An 18,843-nucleotide genomic window follows, 5' to 3' on the forward strand; every position below is an offset into this window, starting at 1 on the left:
ATTTTGTCCAGGTCGACCATGTGCCCAGGGCGAGCCTGTGCCTAGGCCAGTCCCAGACATCCTCCCAGGGCGAACCTGTGCCTAGACCAGTCCCAGACACCCTCCCAGGGCGAACCTGTACCTAGACCAGTCCCAGACACCCTCCCAGGGTGACCCTGTGCCTAGACCAGCCTCAGACACCCTCCCAGGGCGACCCCGTGCCTAGGCCAGTCCCAGACATCCTCCCAGGGCGAACCTGTGCCTAGACCAGTCCCAGACACCCTCCCAGGGCGAACCTGTACCTAGACCAGTCCCAGACACCCTCCCAGGGTGACCCTGTGCCTAGACCAGCCTCAGACACCCTCCCAGGGCGACCCCGTGCCTAGGCCAGTCCCAGACATCCTCCCAGGGCGAACCTGTACCTAGACCAGTCCCAGACACCCTCCCAGGGTGACCCTGTGCCTAGACCAGTCTCAGACACCCTCCCAGGGCGAGCCCGTGCCTAGGCCAGTCCCAGACACCCTCCCAGGGTGACCCTGTGCCTAGACCAGTCCCAGACACCCTCCCAGGGCGAACCTGTACCTAGACCAGTCCCAGACACCCTCCCAGGGCGACCCTGTGCCTAGACCAGTCCCAGACACCCTCCCAGGGCGAACCTGTACCTAGACCAGTCCCAGACACCCTCCCAGGGCGACCCTGTGCCTAGACCAGTCCTAGACACCCTCCCAGGGCGAACCTGTACCTAGACCAGTCCCAGACACCCTCCCAGGGTGACCCTGTGCCTAGACCAGTCTCAGACACCCTCCCAGGGCGACCCTGTGCCTAGACCAGTCCCAGACACCCTCCCAGGGCGAACCTGTACCTAGACCAGACCTAGACCAGTCCCAGACATCCTCCCAGGGCGAACCTCTACCTACACCAGACCTAGACCAGTCCCAGACACCCTCCCAGGGCGAACCTGTACCTAGACCAGTCCCAGACACCCTCCCAGGGTGACCCTGTGCCTAGACCAGTCTCAGACACCCTCCCAGGGCGACCCTGTGCCTAGACCAGTCCCAGACACCCTCCCAGGGCGACCCTGTGCCTAGTCCAGTCCCAGACACCCTCCCAGGGCGAACCTGTGCCTAGACCAGTCCCAGACACCCTCCCAGGGTGACCCTGTGCCTAGACCAGTCCCAGACACCCTCCCAGGGTGACCCTGTGCCTAGACCAGTCCCAGACACCCTCCCAGGGTGACCCTGTGCCTAGACCAGTCCCAGACACCCTCCCAGGGCGAACCTGTGCCTAGACCAGTCCCAGACACCCTCCCAGGGCGACCCTGTGCCTAGTCCAGTCCCAGACACCCTCCCAGGGCGAACCTGTGCCTAGACCAGTCCCAGACACCCTCCCAGGGTGACCCTGTGCCTAGACCAGTCCCAGACACCCTCCCAGGGCGACCCTGTGCCTAGTCCAGTCCCAGACACCCTCCCAGGGCGACACTGTGCCTAGTCCAGTCCCAGACACCGTCCCAGGGTGACCCTGTGCCTAGACCAGTCCCAGACACCGTCCTAGGTCTCACACCACACCAACATAGCCTCTCCATCTGCCCCAAACACACCCCTCTTCATTTCATCCAACATTCCCCTCCCCCCTCCCCCCCTTGCAAACATCCTTCCAAACATTCCCCATAATGCCTCATCACTATAACCATTTTCATAACACTGTCCCATACCTATATTAATACAGGACTCGTCTCATACACCAACTCCTACTGGCAACACAGTAGGAATTATATAAAATTCATAAGGTGGATAAAAATGTTATAATGATCATTTTTTCCCAACACCTGTAACATTCTGATGCTCTTGTTTTAAACTTAGAGGAAGGAATTTGCATAATATTTTAATATGTCATTAATAGTAAAAAATGTTCCTCTAATAGAAGCAAATATACATGACGTTTTGAAATTATTTCAGCAATGAAAAGAAGCTTTTGGATCTGTTATAATTCATTAATATTTCAATAGTGGATATCTGTTGACAGGAGGTACAGTCCTGAATGTGGCAGCGCGAAATGTGTCCATTAACTTGGTGAAGTTCCTCATCGATGCCGGAGCAGACGTCAATGCAAAAAATGTTCACGGTAAGCACCATAATGTTCACGGTAAGCACCATACTGTTAACGGTAAGCACCATACTGTTCACGGTAAGCACCATACTGTTCACGGTAAGTACCATACTGTTCACGGTAAGCACCATAATGTCCACGGTAAGCACCATACTGTTCACGGTAAGCACCATACTGTTCACGGTAAGCACCATACTGTTCACGGTAAGCACCATACTGTTCACGGTAAGCACCATACTGTTCACGGTAAGCACCATACTGTTCACGGTAAGCACCATACTGTTCACGGTAAGCACCATACTGTTCACGGTAAGTACCATACTGTTCACGGTAAGCACCATAATGTCCACGGTAAGCACCATACTGTTCACGGTAAGCACCATACTGTTCACGGTAAGCACCATACTGTTCACGGTAAGCACCATACTGTTCACGGTAAGCACCATACTGTTCACGGTAAGCACCATACTGTTCACGGTAAGCACCATAATGTTCACGGTAAGCACCATAATGTTCACGGTAAGCACCATACTGTTCACGGTAAGCACCATACTGTTCACGGTAAGCACCATACTGTTCACGGTAAGCACCATACTGTTCACGGTAAGCACCATAATGTTCATGGTAAGCACCATAATGTCCACGGTAAGCACCATACTGTTCACGGTAAGCACCATACTGTTCACGGTAAGCACCATAATGTTCACGGTAAGCACCATAATGTTCACGGTAAGCACCATAATGTCCACGGTAAGCACCATACTGTTCACGGTAAGCACCATACTGTTCACGGTAAGCACCATACTGTTCACGGTAAGCACCATACTGTTCACGGTAAGCACCATACTGTTCACGGTAAGCACCATAATGTTCACGGTAAGCACCATAATGTTCACGGTAAGCACCATAATGTCCACGGTAAGCACCATACTGTTCACGGTAAGCACCATACTGTTCACGGTAAGCACCATACTGTTCACGGTAAGCACCATACTGTTCACGGTAAGCACCATACTGTTCACGGTAAGCACCATACTGTTCACGGTAAGCACCATACTGTTCACGGTAAGCACCATACTGTTCACGGTAAGCACCATAATGTTCACGGTAAGCACCATAATGTCCACGGTAAGCACCATACTGTTCACGGTAAGCACCATACTGTTCACGGTAAGCACCATAATGTTCACGGTAAGCACCATACTGTTCACGGTAAGCACCATAATGTCCACGGTAAGCACCATAATGTCCACGGTAAGCACCATACTGTTCACGGTAAGCACCATACTGTTCACGGTAAGCACCATACTGTTCACGGTAAGCATCATACTGTTCACGGTAAGTACCATACTGTTCACGGTAAGCACCATACTGTTCACGGTAAGTACCATACTGTTCACGGTAAGCATCATACTGTTCACGGTAAGTACCATACTGTTCACGGTAAGCACCATACTGTTCACGGTAAGCACCATACTGTTCACGGTAAGCACCATACTTATGTTGTCAGGTATTATACCATGTTCATGCCATACTACACACCTCTTACGGTAACCAATGACCATATAACTTTTGGCTATCATGTGAGAGCTTACTCGTTTTAGAATGCCTCTAGAGGCAACCAAGAACAAACCCTGACAGATTCAGCTCTCAAATTCGCATATTAAAGAAAATATCTTCTGATCATTATTAACAAAATATCCTCTGATTATTATTAAGTTCCATATAATCACTGGTAACAATATGGTGCCTGGTGTGCCTTGTGTTATCACATGACAAACATGTTAATACAACGCAGGAAGTTTGGACAACAAAAAGCAAACATTAGAGACGGACAGGCCGTTCATGTTCTTAGCTGCTATAAGCCCAACGAGACTCCCGATTGCCACCAACTGAAAAAGAAGTTACTTACTTGATGACCGTTGTGAGACGAGGTCGTGGTTATTAGCTTTACAATAGGGCCCGTACACACATTTACAGGACATCTGTAAGGGTATGCCGCTCCACAACAGGGGCCCACAAAAGGAAGCTGAACCCATATCTTGAGGTTATCTTGAGAGGATTTCGGGGCTAAGCGTCCCCGCTGCCTGGTCCTCGACCAGGCCTCCTTTTTGTTACACCCCCCCAGGAAGCAGCCCGTAGCAGCTGTCTAACTCCCAGGTACCTATTTACTGCTAGGTAACAGGGGCATCAGGGTGAAAGAAACATTTTGCCTATTTGTCTCAGCCTCCATCGGGGATTGAACCCAGAATCTCAGGACTACGAATCCGAAGCGCTGTCCACCCAGCTGTCAGGCACCCATATACACATTTACAGAACATCTCTCCAAATCTTTCCACCCAACAAATCAGCCTCGAAGCATTAATAACATAAGAATAAATGACGAATGTGACTGTCCCTTCACCAAACAAGAACTAATTAGAGCCAGAAAAGATGGTAAGGACACTGCACCAGGTGCTGATAACATTACATACTCAATGGTCGCACATGCAGGTCCTGCTGGAGAACAAGGAATATTGGACGTCATCAATGCATCTTGGCAGCATGGCAAACTACCGACCTCTTGGAAGAAAGCAGACATTATACCGATTCCTAAGCCGAAGAACCTGGCAATTACAGACCCATTTCATTAACATCATGCATTAGTAAAACTGCAGAACGGATGGTCTTAAATAGGCTACTGTGGAAGACTGGAGACCTGCATAAACACATATTTGGCTTCACTAGAGGAGTAGGTACTGCCAACTGTATAGCAACATTACTAGGAACAGTTAACTCAGGTCCAGCTATAGTGATCTTCCTTGATCTAGAAAAAGCATTCGAACTTGCAAGCCCGCAAGCAACTTTACACACCTTAGATAAAAAGGGGGAAAGATAAATTATGCTAGCATGCATTCAAGATTACCTAAGTCACAGGTATGCCAGAGTAAAGTTGCAAGGACATGTGTCGGACTACCACTTGCATGAGAATGCAAGTGGTAGTCCGACCACTTGCATTCACGTCCTCAGTGGACTGAGGACCGACCACGTCCTCAGTGGACTGAGGACCGACCACGTCCTCAGTGGACTGAGGACGCCTCCACAAGGAGGCGTCTTCAGTCCAAGTCCAAGTCTTTTTAACATCCTTATGGAAAATCTTGTTACCATGACATTTACAGAAGGGGTTAAATGGCTAATCTATGCTGATGATATAGCATTAGTCATTACAGGTCCTTCACCTCTAAATAAAGCACAAGGTGCATTAGATAAAGTAACATCTGAATGCAGCGTTTTAGGGCTAAAAATATCTGCACAGAAGTCTAAGGCAATGAGACAAGGCGGCAACACTTCTGACAGGCACCTACGCATTCAAGACATAAACCTTCAGTGGGTTGCACAATATCAATATCTCGGAGTGTGGATAGATTCTAAAATGACATTCAATAAGCAAATTCAATACCTGAAGGAGAAAGCAAAATCACAAATAAATATAATGAAAGCAATCACAGGGCCCCGTCTAGGAGCGGGATACAAAGTGTTAAGAATGTTTTACATACACGCCGTTCGTTCCCTAGTTGCAAAAAGCCGACTCGGCCGACCCGGCTCCCTTGCAAAAAGGGAGCCGGTCGGCCGAGCGGACAGCACGTAGGACTGTGATCCTGTGGTCCTGGGTTCGATCCCGGGCGCCGGCGAGAAACAATGGGCAGAGTTTCTTTCACCCTATGCCCCTGTTACCTAACAGTAAATAGGTACCTGGGTGTTAGTCAGCTGTCACGGGCTGCTTCCTGGGGGTGGAGGCCTGGTCGAGGACCGGGCCGCGGGGACACTAAAGCCCCGAAATCATCTCAAGATAATTGATTATGCAGTGCCTGCCTTACTCACTCTTTCTCCTGGTCAGTGGGCAAACGTTGAGGTTATTCAAAACGATGCATTGCGAATCATTACAGGAGCTCCCAGATGGACTAAAATACTGAACGTAAGACTAGAAACCAAGCTAATGTCGATTGGAACCAAGCTAACGTAAAAGGCATTGCTGGGTGCATGCTGACCAAGATATTGACTAGACCTAGAATCAGTTCACTTAAAGATATAATTACTGGAGCACTAACTCTGGACAGAAGAGCCTCCAGTAGCAACAGGTGAACCGATTGTGCGATAAACACCATCAATACATTCGATATAACAATCACAGTCACTGAGAAGGGTTTCGACGAAATACATACAGACTTGTTATGCAAGCCCCTTGGGAATCTCCGCCAGCAGACTTTAAAATTATGGTTCTTGAAGGAAAAAAGAACCAGACAAATCCTCATCTGCTTCGTAACATTGCACAGATGCATATAGAAGCTAACTTGGCACCCGACAGCTTCAGATACTTCACAGATGGATCAGTAGACCAGCCGGGACAAGAAACCGGAGCTGCAGGTAAAGCAGGAAACTCTGTAAATAGTTGGAGACTCTCAAATGGGTGTTTAACTTTACAAACAGAGATGCTAGCCATTCAAAAGGCTTTGGAACATGCTCTTGCTGAACACCGACAACATGTTATCATACATACAGATTCGAGAACCGCCATTGAAACCTTGCAACAAGAACACATATGTGATAACATTCATCTGATCACAAATGTCATATCATTAATGCAAACACTCAAACGATAAGGCCGACGGGTACTTATCAACTGGATGCCAAGTCATGTGGGAATAATAGGGAATGACATTGCAGACGCAGCTGCAAAACTTGCAACTAAGAGAAGAAATGTAGAAATTTACATACCACAGATTAAGAAAGTAATTAGAAACAGAGCAATGCAAAAGATGTACAGTGACCACAACACAGCAGTTGCAACATCAGGATCTGTGGATTGGTACAAGAATTCAACCAACTATGAACCACTTAGTGTGATGAAAAGGAGCAGAAGAGCAACAGAAGTACACTTACATCGCATCAGGCTTGGATACCCATGTGCATGGGAAATAGGCTTACAGGTTCCGGAAGATGCGAGGAAATGTCAGCACTGTGGAGAAATGCCTGACAGACCACTGGAACATTATCTAACACAGTGCACAGTTACAAACCTATTAAGATTTCAACTTAGATTCAACAGAGCAGAAGAAGTTGTTAAACACATATGGCAAAATCTTACTGAAGCGACCATACGAATCATAAATACTCATACTCCGCCCAAGTAAAACAGAAACAAGCAATACTTATTGTGCCAACCAGAGGCTTAGGGCCCGCGCAGGAATATCCTTGCAAAAAAAAAAAAATAGAATAACAATTATAATAAATGCAAGTTCAACGTAGTCATACATTTGTAATAAATACATGCATGCATTTTACAAAAAGTAATACCCCAATGAATTGATACCATTCTATCACAACACGATTACACCATTTGTAATAATCAACAAAGTAAAGTTTGAATCATCCACCGGTAAAAGTTTTCACAATGTACTGTGCTTGTTCTGGTACTTTTCCTCATCCTCATATCATACTTAATCAGGGAAACAGATTATAGTACTGTATCATTCTTTTCAGATGACACTAGAGTTTTCATGAGAGTAGACATTATAGAGGACACAGCAAACCTCCAGCCTGATGTTAATCAAGTCTTGCAATAGGGCCACATAAAATAACATGATGTTTAATGAGGATAAGTTCCAATTACTGCGCTATGCAAGACGAAAACATCAAAGAAGAAACAACATATAAAACATAATCAAACCACACTATTGAAAAAAAACAATGTAAAAGATTTAGGGGTAATCATGTTAGATGACCTTACTAATAAAGAACACAACATAGTTGCTTTAACTGAAAGAAAAATGACAGGCTGGATAACTTCTGCGTATATACTGAGAAGCGAAGCCCCTTAGAGAAGAGAAGCTCCTTAGACATTGGCTCCCAACACTGTAACATTGCTACTTTCTCCTCACTTGTACAACAACTACTAACATCAAAGGTGATATTATTCTTAATTATTTCTTCAACTTCTATTATCCTAAACCGTTTTACTTTAACTTGTTTCAAAATTTGTCACTACTGGATAGTTCACTTTCTTGATCATCCTCCTCATCGATACCTCCTGCCCTTCCGTACACTCTTATACTACCGTTTCACTTCCCACTTCACTCCACCTACCTGCCATTGCCAACTTTTTAAATGTTTCAGTCCTATTGTTTAGTTTTTTTGGTATTCAAAATTGGTGTACCATCCTCAGAGTTCACTAAGTTGTCCTGAACCTTATCCCCACGAGGGATTACTTTTTCAGCTTCGGTGCCAACTGCCACTAGGCTAGCCTTAATTGTCGTCTTAATTCCAGTCACATTGGCTGTCGTTGGCTTACCACTGATTCTTCCTTGTTACATATGAAAGCTGGTCCCTCTCTTCCAGAGGTGCAGCGCCAATTTTATAGGTGCCGGAGCTCTGGTGTGCTTGACAGAGCCTGTCATTTCTAATCCTGTTTCTATATATGTCACACAATATGTATTTCGTGTTTGTTCTCACTAATTATCATAAAATAAAATTATCAAACAAATACAGAAAAAACATCAATTATGTATTTTATCAATTTAAGAAGTTAAAACACTTAATGCTCACAAAATACAACCAGTGAGAAGTTTCACAATAGTTTCCACAGGTCAGGTGTGGGATGTTTTGGGGGGTCTGAAGCAACTCTTGTTCTGGCGTCATCTGCCAATCTGTGATGTTGGGGAAAATGCCAGGATTATATTGATGAAGAGAGTGACATAGGACCTGTAAATGTGGTAACTTAATAATTACTGAAATTTCTTCATTTGAATACAAAATAAATATGCAAATTCTTCTGTAAGGGCACGGTCCTATGCTTGGGTTGTAAGTCCAAAATACCTGTATTTGATACTGGTAATGAACTGTAACAGATAGGGTCCTTAATGCTGAGCTGGCCCATTGATTGCAGAACCACAAAATACCTGCGGGTATACCCACACATTTAACGTGTAATTTTATACAAGGATATGATAAAATAGCTCTGACTGTAAACACTGGTAAGATTCATGATCTAGGACCTGAACGATATACACTCAAGCCTAGTCCTAGGAATATATATGCTGTTGTACACTACAAGGTACCGTGACACAAGGATAAGGTATATGTAAAATTGCATAAAATTGTTACATACACATGATGACGTTGCTGTGACTCAGCAACGCATGTGCATTGCTGAGCCACAGCAATCTTCCCTGTCCCTCAGTTCTCCCCACCATTCCCCCCTTACCCATCTCCTTGGCCTCCCAACCTTTACCCACTCCACCGTCCCTTAGTCCTCCCTCACCATTCTTCATTCCCCCATCCCCTCTTCCTTCCCAACATGCCCCACTCCACCGTCCCTTTGTCCTCCCCACCATTCTCCATTCCCAATTCCCACGTCCCCACCATAACAAAATCCCCCGTCCCTCCCCACCATTACTTTCTCCCTTGTCCCCTCATCCTCCCAACCATCTCTCACTTCCGTCCCCTCGTCATTCCCACCATTTCCTACTCCCTCGTCCGATGCCTTCCCAAATGGTCTGATGTTCCCATCAGAAAATTAGGAACATCAAGAGATTTGATGTTCCCATCACTGAAATATAAGAAAAACAGTTAAAAATGAAATGAAAATATGAAAAAAAATAAAAAAATAAACTATACTTACGAAATGAACGGTATTGTAAACAACACAGCTCAATTCCAACGCAATTCACACAAAATAATTAAATCAAAATGAAAATAAATCAAAATCTATGAAAATTCTATTTATCAAACCAATCAGGAACATTGAAATGGAACTGTAACTTATTTGGTATTGCATGTGTGTTGCTCTTACATGCAACAGATGGCGCTGTTTTTCAAGAAAAAAAATAGTTTTACCTGTCAGAGATGTGTCATCTATGCTTATACTTACGAAATGAACGGTATGGTAAACAACACAGCTTAATTCCAACACAATGTCACACAAAATATTCAATAAAAAATAAAATAAATCGAACTCTATGAAAATAAAATTTATCAATGCAATCGGAAACATTGAAATGGAATTTGTGACATATTTAGTATAGCGTGCATGTTGCTATTATGTGCAAGTGATTGCGCTGTTTTTCAAAGTCGCATGCTTTTACCTGTCACAGGGGTGGCATCTATATAGTAGGCATTGAAAAAAGACACGCCTATTGGAATGCAACGTTGTGTCAAAATTTCAAAGCAATCAGTGAAGAACTTTCGGAGATTACAGCGAGTGCTGCTCTTACTTCCAACAGATGGTGCTGTTTAAAAAAACAAACGTTCTTTTTCATGTCACAGGTGAGGCATGTATACAGTAGATATATAAAAAGACACGCCTACTTGAATGCAACGTTGTGTCAAAATTTCAAAGCAATCGGTAAAGAGGTTTCGAAGATTTCACTCACATGAAAAAACAAGTTTTTCAGAAAAAGCATGTTTTTTTTTACCGTCACAGACGTGACATCTATATAGTATGTATATAAATACATAAAAACCAGCTCGGATGCGAATGGAACGTTGTGTGAAAATTTCAAAGCAATAGGTGAAGAGCTTTCGGAGATTAGCGGTTATGCACAAACGAACATTTCCATTTTTATTTATATACTAGCTGAACCCGGCCACGCGTTGCTGTGGCCCAGCAACGCATGTGCGTTCCTGAGCCACAGCAGTCTTCCCTGTTCTCCCTAGTCCTTCCCACCATTCTCCCCCTCACCCTCCTCCTCGGCCTCCCAACCATTCCTCACTCCACCGTCCCCTCGTCCTCCACACTATTCCCCACTCCACCATCCCCTTTTCCCTCCCACCATCCCCTCTTCCCTCCCACCATGCCCCACTCCTCTGTCTCTTTATCCTCCCCATCATTCTCCATTCCTCCATCCCCTCGTCCCCATCATTCCAAACTCCCCCGTCCCCTCGTCCTTTCCCACCATTACCCCTTCCTTTGTCCCCTCGTCCTCCCCATCATCTCTCACTTCCGTCCCCTCATCATCCCCACCATTCCCCACTCCCTCATCCGATGCCTTCCCAAATGGTCTGATGTTTCTATGAGAAAATTGGGAACATCAAGTGACATGATATTCCTATCACTGACATAAATGAAAAACAGGTAAAAAATGAAATGAAAATATGAAAAAAGAAATAAACTATACTCGCGAAATGAACTGTATGGTAAACAACACAGATCAATTCTAACACAATGTCTCACAAAATAATTAAATAAAAAATAAAATAAATCGAAATCTATGAAAATAAAATTTATCAATCCAATCGGAAACATTGAAATGGAATTAGTGACATTGCTATTGACATATAACCACTCGACCAACACGACTGGACAAAAGAGGATGGTAGCTGAGGCTAATTCCACACTAATTTCTCATTTGTGTTCCTCACGTGTTCCCCAAAGAATGAGGTGATTTGATAAAATACCATTCCCAAGATTAGGACAAAACACCTACAACAGCCTCATTTCGACTGAGAACCTACTAGAAGCCATCAAAGCGACATCAGTTGAAACTTTGCAGCACATCCCCAAAGCTGCTCGCTCCCAAGCGGCAGCCAAACTATCCAGCCTCTTGAAAAAGGTCAATGACTCTGCCGGAACCATCCAAACATGACGCAATCATCTCCTGTTTGGTAACATATGCCTAGCTGTCCCTGCAAGGAGAGACAAATCCCTAGCTTCCTCAGTCATTATGGCTATAAATAGTTTTCCTTTAGAGGACAACCAGGCACCCCTCCCCACCCGCGCCAAAAACACCCACCTCAGGAAAGGTATCAACATCAGAACTGAGGCATCCAAAATCAGAGGAACAGTCAGCAAGAAAATAGAAGAAGGCAACACAATAGGGGTGATCAGAGTCATCACCAGCGAGGACACAGTTGCCACCAGAGACGCCGATACACCACAAGCCCTAAGAGAAAAACACCCACTCAGAGCGCCACGTGATGACAGTGTTCCTCTAGTTGGTGTCAGCAGAGTAGAACCCCTGTGTGTGTTCGAATCTATGGTGCATACAGCAGCTTTATCCTTCCCACCAAGATCAGCAGGTGGGTCACAGGACTAAGACCCAACCACATCAAACAAATGCTCAACCCTGCTCTGGGAGACATTGCACAGGGCCTCCTGGTGGAACTAACTAGATTCTCCAACACATGTCCAGCTGGCAACATACCAGAGACCATACTGCCTATCTTTTATGGTGCTTCACTCTGTGCCCTCAGGAAAAAAGATGGAGGAATCAGACCGATAACTGTGGGCAATTCACTCCGGCGCCTCGTCGCTAAGGCTGCTGCCAGAACAGTTAGTCTGGCAGCAGCAGACATGCTGCCAAACCCAAGCCAAAACAGCTTGGGTTTGGCATTCCCCAAGGATGTGAGGCAGCAGCTCATGCAGCTAGAGCCTTGCCAACATTACGCATGAAAAAGCCCTGGTAAAACTGGACTTCAAAAATGCTTTCAATTTGGTTAGAAGGGATGCAGTACTCAGTGCGGTTCATCGCCTTTTTCCTTCCCTCTACCCGTTTGTAAACTCATGTTACAGCAAGAATCTCACTTTGCTTTTCAGGGAATATGAAATTGAATCACAAGAATGTGTCCAACAGGGTGACCCCCTTGCTCCTTTTCTTTCTGCCTAGTCATCAAGGAAGTCACCGATAACCTGTCCAGTGAGCACAACATTTGGTTTTTGGACGATGGTACTCTAGCTGGCTCACCAGACTCACTCTTGGATGATTTAAGAATAATTCAGGAGCAAGGAGCAAGTCTAGACCTCACTCTGAACTCTTCCAAATGCGAAATAACCTCCACCAACCAGCACATAATAGAGCAAATAAAGGTTGTTTTGACTGATATTCACGTAACCAACCCTGAGGACAACACACTTCTAGGAGCTCCTCTTGGAGGGAATGCCATCGGCGAGGTCGTTGGTAAGAAGACCACTGACCTGAAGAGGATGAATGAGAGGATTGAATAAATCGATGCTCATGATGCACTTTACCTCATCACCAAATGCTTGTCCCTCCCCAGGCTGACCTACTTTCTTAGATATTCGCCATCTTTCAATAATATTAAATTAGAAGAGTACGACAGCTTGCTGAAATCAATGCTGGAAAAAGCCCTCAACCTATCTCTCAGCGACTCACAGTGGAAACAGGCCTTCCTTCCTGTCAGACTCGGTGGCCTCGACGTGTGCACAGCAACACAAATTGCTGTACCAGCGTTCCTGTCCTCTTCAGTGGCATCTGACAACTTGGTGAAGGAAATCCTACCTGAGCACCTAGTTCAACAGGCAGGGATACATGATCCCAGCTTTACAGACTGCACAACCAAATGAGTCTCCCTCTCAGGACCAGCATCCCAACCAATGCCTTCTGTAGCCCATAAGCAATCCAGCTGGGATCGCCCCATTGCCGACCAAGAACCTGCGACATTACTAGAAGCTGCGACAACACCACATGATACTTCCCGACTTAGAGCTGTAGCAGCTCCCCATGCAGGGGACTTCCTATTAGCAACCCTAATGTCAGCAAATGGCACTCGTCTCACACCGCAGGCCCTCCGAATTACTGTGGCTCTCCGCCTCGCTGCCCCAATCCACACCGAATACAGGTGAATTTGCAACGAGGCAGAGGCCGGCAGGTAAGGACAGCATGGCCCTCTCTGCCAAAGGACAGGAGGATGGCATGCAAGACACGGCGAGCTTAACGACATTATCACGAGATGCCTTACCACGGCTGGTTGTCCAGCAGAGGGAGAGCCCCGTTACCTTATGTTACATAACTCTGATGAGCCTGTCGGTCGCCCAGACGGGATCACGGAGAACCCCTGGAAGAACGGTAGACAGTTGGTGTGGGACTACACTTGCTTTTCAACCTCTCCCAACACCTATGTTAACTTCAGTGCTGCACAGGAAGGAGGTGCTGCCAATCACCGGGAAGCAGCCAAGTCACGTAAATATGGAGACCTTGAACACCACTACAATTTTGTGCCCATTGCCTCAGAGACACTTGGTGCCTAGGGTAAAAGTGCTGCAAGTTTTTTGAAGGAGCTGAGGGTCCAATCTAATTGAAACATCTAGATTCCCTAGAGATGCCAGATTTCTCTTTCAGTGCCTTAGCGTGGCGATCCAGATAGGAAATGCTCACTGCATCCATGGTTCCTGCCCACCATCTGAGGAGCTGGAGGAGCTCTGCAACTTGTGACAAGTAGTCTTGTACCTTGCATGTAACCATTGTTGTAATCCATTTTGTGTACTGAAATTTTAAAATAAAGTTAGATATATATACACCCATACCAAAAGAATAGGGGTGGTAGGAGAAGAAAATATCAAAGTGTTCAGTGAGGTTCCACAAAGTCTTCTCTGAGTACTCATTATTTTCTTCTCCGAGGCTATGGGTCCCTACACTTGCACCAGAGGTGGTACCCACACACACACACACACACACACACACACACACACACACACAAATATATATATATATATATACATATATATATATATATATATATATATATATATACATATATATATATATATATATATATATATATATATATATATATATATATATATATATATATATATATATATATATATATATATATATATATATATATATATATGCAATTGACGATCACAAAACACTGATCATTTTATGCGGAAAATCCACAGAGAAATATGAAAGGAGGTGAACGTTTCGGCTTTGTTAAAGCCTTTGTCAACACCAGACTCAACACCAGACTCGTGTCTGGTGTTGACAAAGGCTTTAACAAAGCCGAAACGTTCACCTCCTTTCATATTTCTCTGTGGATTTTCCGCATATATATATATATATATATATATATATATATATATATATATATATATATATATATATATATATATATATATATATATATATATATATATATATATTAGTATATTTTGGTAGCAGTCTTTCCTGTAGACATATATTATCAAATATGACCGACAAAAGTAAGATTAATAATTCTAACACGAATTTTCTCAATCTTTCGTACATTTCGTTTCACTGTTGGAGGTAAATAAAAAATCAATTCTCCAAAATTCATTTTTATTTCTAGTCTGACGCGACACGAGCGCGTTTCGTAAAACTTATTACATTTTCAAAGACTTTAGTTCACAAATACACAACTGAATAGAACTTACGCATCTCCGATTTTATATCTACATTTGAGTGAGGTGGAAGGGGTGATGTGGCATTAACACAAGACAGAACAAGATATGGTATTAATAGGGTATTAATTTCATCAACACAAGACAGAACAAGAGTATTAATAGGGTATTAATTTCATCAACACAAGACAGAACACGAAACAATGGATATTGAATAGAAGTGTTTGTAGAAAGCCTATTGGTCCATATTTCTTGATGCTTCTATATTGGAGCGGAGTCTTGAGGTGGGTAGAATATAGTTGTGCAATAATTGGCTGTTGATTGCTGGTGTTGACTTCTTGATGTGTAGTGCCTCGCAAACGTCAAGCCGCCTGCTATCCCTGTATCTATCGATGATTTCTGTGTTGTTTACTATGATTTCTCTGGCGATGGTTTGGTTGTGGGAAGAGATTATATGTTCCTTAATGGAGCCCTGTTGCTTATGCATCGTTAAACGCCTAGAAAGAGATGTTGTCTTGCCTATATACTGGGTTTTTTGGAGCTTACAGTCCCCAAGAGGGCATTTGAAGGCTTAGACGACGTTAGTCTCTTTTAAAGCGTTCTGTTTTGTGTCTGGAGAGTTTCTCATGAGTAGGCTGGCCGTTTTTCTGGTTTTATAGTAAATCGTCAGTTGTATCCTCTGATTTTTGTCTGTAGGGACAACGTTTCAATTAACAATATCTTTCAGGACCCTTTCCTCCGTTTTATGAGCTGTGGAAAAGAAGTTCCTGTAAAATAGTCTAATAGGGGGTATAGGTGTTGTGTTAGTTGTCTCTTCAGAGGTTGCATGGCTTTTCACTTTCCTTCTTATGATGTCTTCGACGAAACCATTGGAGAAGCCGTTATTGACTAGGACCTGCCTTACCCTACAGAGTTCTTCGTCGACTTGCTTCCATTCTGAGCTGTGGCTGAGAGCACAGTCGACGCATATTGTTAACTGTTGTTAACGTTGTTGTTAACGTTGTTGTTGTCAATGTTGTTAACGCATATGTCGACCGTGCTCTCAGCCACATCTCAGAATGGAAGCAAGTCGACGAAGAACTCTGTAGGGTAAGGCAGGTCCTAGTCAATAACGGCTTCTCCAATGGTTTCGTCGAAGACATCATAAGAAGGAAAGTGAAAAGCCATGCAACCTCTGAAGAGACAACTAACACAACACCTATACCCCCTATTAGACTATTTTACAGGAACTTCTTTTCCACAGCTCATAAAATGGAGGAAAGGGTCCTGAAAGATATTGTTAACAGAAACGTTATCCCTACAGACAAAAATCAGAGGATACAACTGACGATTTACTATAAAATCAGAAAAACGGCCAGCCTACTCATGAGAAACTCTCCAGACACAAAACAGAACGCTTTAAAAGAGACTAACGTCGTCTATGCCTTCAAATGCCCTCTTGGGGACTGTAAGCTCCAAAAAACCCAGTATATAGGCAAGACAACAACATCTCTTTCTAGGCGTTTAACGATGCATAAGCAACAGGGCTCCATTAAGGAACATATAATCTCTTCCCACAACCAAACCATCGCCAGAGAAATCCTAGTAAACAACACAGAAATCATCAATAGATACAGCGATAGCAGGCGGCTTGACGTTTGCGAGGCACTACACATCAAGAAGTCAACACCAGCAATCAACAGCCAATTATTGCACAACTATATTCTACCCACCTCAAGACTCTGCTCCAATATAGAAGCATCAAGAAATATGGACCAATAGGCTTTCTACAAACACCTCTATTCAATATCCATTGTTTCGTGTTCTGTCTTGTGTTGATGAAATTAATACCCTATTAATACTCTTGTTCTGTCTTGTGTTGATGAAATTAATACCCTATTAATACCATATCTTGTTCTGTCTTGTGTTAATGCCACATCACCCCTTCCACCTCACTCAAATGTAGATATAAAATCGGAGATGCGTAAGTTCTATTCAGTTGTGTATTTGTGAACTAAAGTCTTTGAAAATGTAATAAGTTTTACGAAACGCGCTCGTGTCGCGTCAGACTAGAAATAAAAATGAATTTTGGAGAATTGATTTTTTATTTACCTCCAACAGTGAAACGAAATGTACGAAAGATTGAGAAAATTCGTGTTAGAATTATTAATCTTACTTTTTCGGTCATATTAAATAATATATATATATATATATATATATATATATATATATATATATATATATATATATATATATATATATATATATATATATATATATATATATATATATATATGACTGAAAACTCACACCCCAGAAGTGACTCGAACCCATACTCCCAGGAGCAATGCAACTGGTATGTACAAGACGCCTTAATCCACTTGACCATCACGACCGGACATAATGAGGTGATAGCCAAAGCTATTTGAACCACCCCACCGCCGGCACTCGGATAGTAATCTTGGGCATAGCATTTTACCAAATCACCTCATTCTTTGGGGCACACGTGAGGAACACAAATGCGAACAAGCCTGAATGGTCCCCAGGACAATATGCAACTGAAAACTCACACCCCAGAAGTGACTCGAACCCATACTCCCAGGAGCAACGCAACTGGTATGTACAAGACGCCTTAATCCACTTGACCATCACGACCGGACATAATGAGGTGATAGCCGAAGCTATTTGAACCACCCCACCGCCGGCACTCGGATAGTAATCTTGGGCATAGCATTTTACCAAATCACCTCATTCTTTGGGGCACACGTGAGGAACACAAATGCGAACAAGCCTGAATGGTCCCCAGGACAATATGCAACTGAAAACTCACACCCCAGAAGTGACTCGAACCCATACTCCCAGGAGCAACGCAACTGGTATGTACAAGACGCCTTAATCCACTTGACCATCACGACCGGACATAATGAGGTGATAGCCGAAGCTATTTGAACCACCCCACCGCCGGCACTCGGATAGTAATCTTGGGCATAGCATTTTACCAAATCACCTCATTCTTTGGGGCACACGTGAGGAACACAAATGCGAACAAGCCTGAATGGTCCCCAGGACAATATGCAACTGAAAACTCACACCCCAGAAGTGACTCGAACCCATACTCCCAGGAGCAACGCAACTGGTATGTACAAGACGCCTTAATCCACTTGACCATCACGACCGGACATAATGAGGTGATAGCCGAAGCTATTTGAACCACCCCACCGCCGGCACTCGGATAGTAATCTTGGGCATAGCATTTTACCAAATCACCTCATTCTTTGGGGCACACGTGAGGAACACAAATGCGAACAAGCCTGAATGGTCCCCAGGACAATATGCAACTGAAAACTCACACCCCAGAAGTGACTCGAACCCATACTCCCAGGAGCAACGCAACTGGTATGTACAAGACGCCTTAATCCACTTGACCATCACGACCGGACATAATGAGGTGATAGCCGAAGCTATTTGAACCACCCCACCGCCGGCACTCGGATAGTAATCTTGGGCATAGCATTTTACCAAATCACCTCATTCTTTGGGGCACACGTGAGGAACACAAATGCGAACAAGCCTGATTGGTCCCCAGGACAATATGCAACTGAAAACTCACACCCCAGAAGTGACTCGAACCCATACTCCCA

The 18,843-nt window shown here is 44.2% G+C and overlaps 1 protein-coding gene across 1 annotated transcript; it reads right to left on the reverse strand.

Annotated features, from left to right (window-relative positions):
* Nucleotides 1-2,136: 2,136 nt before the first annotated feature.
* Nucleotides 2,137-6,230, reverse strand: LOC138366685 (golgin subfamily A member 6-like protein 2). The gene is made up of 2 exons (XM_069327951.1): nucleotides 6,174-6,230; nucleotides 2,137-3,561 (listed from the first exon to the last, which is right to left on the reverse strand). Exons 1-2 carry the CDS (start codon nucleotides 6,228-6,230, stop codon nucleotides 2,137-2,139), a joined length of 1,482 nt encoding a protein of 493 aa, XP_069184052.1.
* Nucleotides 6,231-18,843: the final 12,613 nt, after the last annotated feature.

Source organism: Procambarus clarkii, chromosome 20, assembly GCF_040958095.1.
Source record: "Procambarus clarkii isolate CNS0578487 chromosome 20, FALCON_Pclarkii_2.0, whole genome shotgun sequence".
NCBI classification, from domain to species: domain Eukaryota; kingdom Metazoa; phylum Arthropoda; class Malacostraca; order Decapoda; family Cambaridae; genus Procambarus; species Procambarus clarkii.